General features: G+C 40.7%; 1 protein-coding gene across 1 annotated transcript in view; it reads right to left on the bottom strand.

Annotated features, from left to right (window-relative positions):
- MND1 (meiotic nuclear divisions 1 homolog (S. cerevisiae)) overlaps positions 1 to 5,061 on the bottom strand; it is a 143,305-nt gene extending 138,244 nt beyond the window's left edge. The window contains exon 1 of the mRNA XM_006875504.1: positions 5,002 to 5,061. Coding sequence (XP_006875566.1) covers positions 5,002 to 5,025 — 24 coding nt within the window. The 5' untranslated portion in view covers positions 5,026 to 5,061. The remainder of the gene's footprint in view (positions 1 to 5,001) is intronic.
- Between the last annotated feature and the right edge of the window lie 1,688 nt (positions 5,062 to 6,749).

The raw sequence follows: 6,749 nt of genomic DNA, 5'->3' as shown, positions 1-6,749 counted from the left end.
GATACTATGGGCAAAGAATTGAATGATTCAGAAAGCATCAAAAGAAGATGGAAGGAATACACAGAGTCACTTTACCAAAAAGAAAAGGTGAATGTTCAAACATTTCAAGAGGTAGCATATGATCAAGAGCTAATGATCCTGAAGGAAGTACAAAGTGCATCTAAGGCACTGGCAAAGAAAAAGACACCAGGAACTGATGGAATAGAAATTGAAATCTTTTAACAAACTTATGCAGCACTGCAGGCATTCACTCATCTGTGCCAAGAATTTGGAAGACAACTACCTGGTCAATTGGCTGGAAAAGATCTGTATTTGTGCCCATTCCAAAGACAAGTGACCCAACGGAATGAAGAAATCATCAGACAGTATCATTAATGCAAGTAAAATCTTGTTAAAGATAATATAAAAATGGCCACAACCAGACTGACAGAGAACTTCCAGAGGTTCAAGCTGGATTCAGAAGAGGATGTGGAATGATGGATATTATTGTTGATGTCGATGGATCTTTGCTTAAAGTAGAGAATACCAGAGAGATGTTTACCTGTGCTATTACTGATTACACAAGGGCTTTTCAATTGTGTGGATCATGATAAGACATGGGCAACATTATGAAGAAGGAGTAATCCGGAACACTAAAATTGGTCTCATGAGGAACCTGTGTATAGACCAAGAGGCAGTTGTTCAAACAGAACAGGGGAACACCTAATGGTTTAAAATTAGGAAAGGTGTGCGCCATACTTATTCCATCTGTATGCTAAGAAAATAATCCAAGAAGCTCAATTATATGAAGAAAAACATATAACCAGGATTGGAGGAAGACTCATTTAACAATCTGTGATAATCAAATGATACAACCTTGCTTGCTGAAAGCGAAGAGGACTTAAAATACTTACTGATGAAGATCAAAGACCACAGCCTTCCGGAATGATGTGTATCTCAATGTAAAGAAAACAAAAACCCTCACCATTGTAGCAATAAACATCCATATAAATGGAGAAAAGATTGAAGTTGTCAAAGACTTCATTTTGCTTGGATCAACCATCAACATTCATGGAAGCAGCAGTCAGGAAATCAAACGACGTGTTGCAATTGGCAAATCTGCTGCATAAGACCTCTTTAAAGTATTGAAGAGAAAAGATGTCAGTTTGAGGACAAAAGTGTGCCTGATCCAAGCCATGGTATTTCAATAACCTCATATGCATATGAAAGTTGGATAGTAAATAAGGAAGACCACAGAAGAATTGATGCATTTCAGTTATGGTGCTTCAGGAGAGTATTAGAAGTGCCGTGGAAAACAAAAAGAATAAACAAATCTGTGTTGGAAGAAGTACAGCCAGATTGCTCCTTAGAGGCCAGGATGGCTAGTCTTTGTCTTGCATAGCTCAGACATATTGTTAGGAGGGACCAGTTCCTGGAGAAGGATATCATGTTTGGAAAAGTGGAGGGTTCAAAGAAAATGAAGAAGAACCCCAGTGCAATGGATTATCACAGAGACAGTAGCAATGGGCTCAGGTTTAGCAAGGATTGTGAGATTGGCAGGGAACTGGGCAGTGTTTCGTTCTGTTGTGCATAGGGTTGCTACGAGGGGGTCCCGACTCAATGGCACCTAACAACAGCAAAAGTGTCACAAGGAGTCCTTGTGTGGCACTGTAGGATAAGCCGTGGACTCTTAACCACAAGGTCGATGGCTCAAACTCACCAGCCACTCCTTAGAAACCCTATACAGGGTTGTTATGAGTCAGAACTGACTCAAAGGCACTTAACAACAAGGGTCACACATAAATGGTACAGGAGTTACAAATCAGGTGGACATTTAAAGTAAAAGTCAATGGCAGAAACTGCACAATGGAGAATAAATGAATATTTTTGGTCTTTGTAATAAGAACCCCTAAAATATTATTTAGTCCATACTCTTAAAGTTGGCATCCATCCTGGTGTGGTGTTGTAAGATAAAAACTGGACTACTAACAAGGTTGGAAGTTCAAAGCCACCAGCTACTCTTCAGAAGTCCTATACAGAGGCTCTATGAGTCGGAACTGAGTCAACAGCACTTAATAGTAACAACTCTCTTTAATCTGAAGAAAAAGAAGGATAGAGAAATAAAATGAAGAGACCCAAGGAATTCAGCTTGCCAGTAACAACAATGGAGAATCCAGATTTCCTATTTATTTGCACCATATTCTTTCCTCTCTATACCACATCGTTGACTTTGAATTCTTGAAAGGTTTATGGTTACCATTTATCAACTTTGACATCAGTTTGGATTCTAGATATACCACATTCATGCAAGAATAAACGATCTTCATGACTTTTCTCATATCTGTTACACTTTCAACCCCATCATTAAGACTGATGAACAACAATTAATTAGGCTACAGTGTAGAAAAGGGAACAAGAATACAGAGACTGAAATAAATGAATGAATTTCTAACGTTACATGAATTGCAGCTGCTGATACCAGCATCATATACTCTTATAACACTCATAAAAGCAGGGTTGAAGCAAATTTTTCAATCAGAAAAGGCCGATTTTGATATCTGAGAAAATGAACAGTATTATAATTTCCCTACCACTCTCCCCAGCCCAGTAGGAATTAAATCTACTTTTCTTGTCCTGAAACCACAGGAAAAATATTACAGCTTTACAAGATTCATTTTTTAAAATTTCAAATATATACAAACATCAATTTACCTTTCTATTCATATCATTATTAATATGACACCTTGTTAGAAACTGACAATGACTTTAAGAAATAGTTATGATTACAAATAGTTTTTCAAAGATTTGAACATTTTGCTTTTCTGAGAATCTGTACCATTAAAATGAAAAGGGATTCCATTAATTTGATATTCTATTATATCAAGTAATTAATAAAGGTTGAATTTTAGACTAAGACTTTTTAAACTGAGAGAACTTTGGGGGTTATTTTAAGGGTACATCACATACACTCATAACACACCAAAAGGACATTTTTAACAATGGAGAAAGTGATCTGAAGCCCCACAGCAGGTGCAGTTTCTAATGAAACAACAATAGGGACACACCCTTTTGGTTTCTGATTGAGCTATTTTTCTGTAGCATGACACTGGAAAAGCTTTCACATAGCTCATGCAAGAAGGGATTGATCTGTTGTTTTAAAGTACTTAAAAACACAATTAGACTATTCTCACCAAACTATATGTCAAATGAATAAAAACAGGTGGTGGTGCTGGGTATGTGCCCTGGAGTCAGCTCTGACTCATAGTGACCCTATATAGGGTTTCTGAGCCTGTAAATCTTTACAGGAGCAGAAAGCCTCATCTTTCTCCCATGGAACCACTAGTAGTTTAGAACTGCTGACCTTGAGATTAGCAGCCTGTCTCATAACCACTACGCTATCAGGAGCTACATCTATTTTGGGGATCACATTGGCACTGTAGGATACACACCAGACTGCTAACCACACTGTTGCTGGTTTGAGACCACCAGCTGCCCTATGGGAGAAAGATGAGGCTAACTGCTCTTGTAAAGATTTACCATCTCAGAAGCCCTATGAGTCGGAACCAACTCAGTGGTATTTAAAAACAAAATGTACCATTTTTACCCATCATCTTCACGTTTCTATATAACAAAAATGTCCAGGAGGCTGGGGTAAGACGGAGCTTTTGGAACATTCAGCCAAGTATTAGGCTAAGCCATATGAAGTTAATATTTTTTTTAAGTTAAAGATCTGTTTGCATTTTAACCTAAAGGCAAAGAAAAGCCACATTATAGCCACATGGTGAAGAAAGCAGGCTCTAGCACCAGACTCTACCACTTTGGAACTAAACCTTCAAACATATTTCCTGTTAGTGCAAGCACAAATACCTGCACTAAATTAACAGATCTGTGTAGCATCACATCTGTGTTACACTACAGATAAATTCATAATGCAAAGAGGTAGTATTTAGCAGTGCCTGCAAAAATCAGGAAATTCTCCCTGGGTTTAAATCCTGGTACTTCTAATGAGAACTGGTGGCACAGTGGACTAAGTGTTGGGCTGTCAACTGTAAAGTTGGGCTGTTCAAATCCACAAGCCACTAAGAGGGAACAAAAGATGAGGCTGTCTGCTCCTGTAAAGATTTATCATCTTAGACACCCTGTTCTGTAAGGTCACTATGAGTGATAACCAACTCGATGGCAGTGAGTGGGGTTACTACTGCTTCTATTTTTTGATATCCTTAGGGTCATTGTATGTTGTTGTTGTTATGTGCCGTGGAGTCAGTTCCAACTCATAGCGACCCTGTACAGGGTTTCCGAGGCTGTAAATCTTTATGGGAGCAGAAAGCCTCATCTTTCTCCCATGGAACTGCTAGTAGTTTCGAACTGCTGACCATGAGATTAGCAGCCCGATTCACGCTACCAGAGTCCCAGCACTGTTGCAAGAACTTTGTACATATTAATTCATTTCATCCTTATATTAACCTTGTATTCTTGTTATCTTGCTCATTTTACAAATGAGGATACCTAACATCATTGTATGTAAGAAGGATGAAACGAGTTAATATGTGCAAAGTTCTTGGAACAGTGCTTGGCTCCTCATAAGCACTCAATCCATGGGAGCTATTACTGGAGTACTGGTGTGGTGCTGTAGATCAGCAGTTCAAACCCACCAGCTGCTCCTCAGAAGCCTTATACAGGGTCTCTATGAGCTGGAACTGACTTATGGCACTTAACAAAATCATCATCATTACTATTTGAAAACATTAAAGGCACACAGTCAAACACATGATTCAGAAGGAACTCTGGGACCAGTTTGCAGAACAGGTTGGAGAGAAGAGATTCTACATTATGTCAATGGTGCAATATGGTTTCTTCACACTTATAGTCCAAAGATAACTCATGTTTACAGAATGTTATCCATTCTTCAGGAAATTGCTTAGTATTTATCATTAATGAAGAAGGTACAGTTAACATCAGATGGCATATACTTAATGAGAAAATCATACAAAATACTAAAAAATCTTAGGGAAAACAACTTACCGTCTCAAAAAATATTTCCATCATGCGAGTTCTCTTTTCTTCTGCACTCAGTCCTTTTTTCTTCGACTAAAGCACAAAAGGAAATAAAGTAAACCATGTATTTTATAACAACTTGAGTGTAAAACAGCTGACATTTTTGCATGGTCCTGTTTGATACCAGCAGTGGCCTGATTTCTCAGCGCCAAACCTAAAAAGGTTCATTTTAACTGCTATATCACACGTATTCTTTAATTATCAACAGGGTTATGTTCCAAAGACCATGCTGTTATGTGAAAATTGGGATTATGTAAAAATGGAGAATAACCATATCATCTCACCCCCTCAACTGTTCTGTTAATGTCCCACCAGGCTCCTAATGAAGTCACCTGCCACCACTACCTCTCCCACATAGCCTCCCCACTGATGCCTGAAGTGGAGGGTTACCTAGTCTTCAGATAAGGGTGGCCCAGCACAGTCGCCATTCCCATCCTTGGGGTCCCCTCTCCTCTTCTGCCCTCACTGTATTTTCAGGATGGTGGTCCCAGCTCATCACCCCCAATGATCTGAAAATTCCCTTGGTGGCTTTGTCGGGGGGCAGGGGGCTCCCTGTCTGTAGGTAGGAAGACCTGAGTTCTATGGGAGGTACACACTGTCTGCAGGGTTTCCCCACCAGTCCTTCAACCCAGCATCCCCTGGCTCTCACTGGTTGGCCTTCCCCACCTACTGTCCCCACGAGAATGGACAGTCCAGAGTTTCTTCTGAGGTCCTGACAAGTGTGGCCTCTGTCCTTGACCTGAAACTAAGTTGCCACAAGCCACTCACCCAATGACCCAGACCCACCCAGGAGGGGGCATCATGGAAGTGTAGGGGGATGCACACGTGTTAGTCAGCTGACATGGGGCACTGGGGACCCCAGGTACCAAAGTGTCCCATCTAAGGGTCCTTTTGACCACAGTCCATCCCTGCAGCCCCTTGGGGCTGAGAATTGGGGCCACAACACTGCGTGCTATTTCTTCCTTAGAATACACTGCCCTGGCTTCAGCCCTGTGGGTACACATTCATGCAAGAATAAACGATCTTCATGACTTTTCTCATATGTTATACTTTCAACCCCATCATTAAGACTGATGAACAACTCCCTTTGCTCAACCCCATCCATCTCTCTAATGACTTGGGGACACTTCACCTCCTCTCTCCGCTCCCAAAGTGGTAAAAATTTATGTAGATGCACATGAGGTTCATTAGTCAAGGACCTCATAAAGGGCCCTGGCCTTCATTACTGTCAGACATGTGTCATTAATGTTTAAAATAAGTCCTGTGAAATGTCAGATACAAGAGTCAATAAGTGAAGGGAAGGGAAGGTGGAGCACAGGGTAGGGAATAGACACATGATAGTCTGGGTGTTGGGGAAGGGGGCAATACACAAGAAGGGGGGGGGGAGATGGAAGAATGGAAAAACAAGGCCAGTGGGAGAACAGTTAGGAAGGTTCGTTAAGTGAGACAGAAGTAAATAAAGACGTTTATGTACAACCTGGAAAACAGGGCTCTGGGATATAGGGATTGAGGCATGATTTGAATGGGTAAAATAGGGGACTAATGTTAAGATAGAGAGCTCTGGTAGAGCAGTGGTTACAAATCGGGCTACGAACCTTGAAGTCAGCAGTTCGAAACTACCAGCCGCTTCGCGGGAGAAAGATGAGGCATTCTATTCCCGTCAAGATTTGCAGCCTTGGAAACCCTGTTGTTGTTGTTGTCAGGTGCCATCAAGT

The sequence above is a fragment of the Chrysochloris asiatica genome, unplaced genomic scaffold (genome assembly GCF_000296735.1).
Source record: "Chrysochloris asiatica unplaced genomic scaffold, ChrAsi1.0 scaffold00329, whole genome shotgun sequence".
In the NCBI taxonomy this organism is placed as follows: Eukaryota; Metazoa; Chordata; class Mammalia; order Afrosoricida; family Chrysochloridae; genus Chrysochloris; species Chrysochloris asiatica.
Note: the sequence above shows the minus strand (reverse complement) of the source record. Positions and strands in the feature narration are given on the sequence as shown.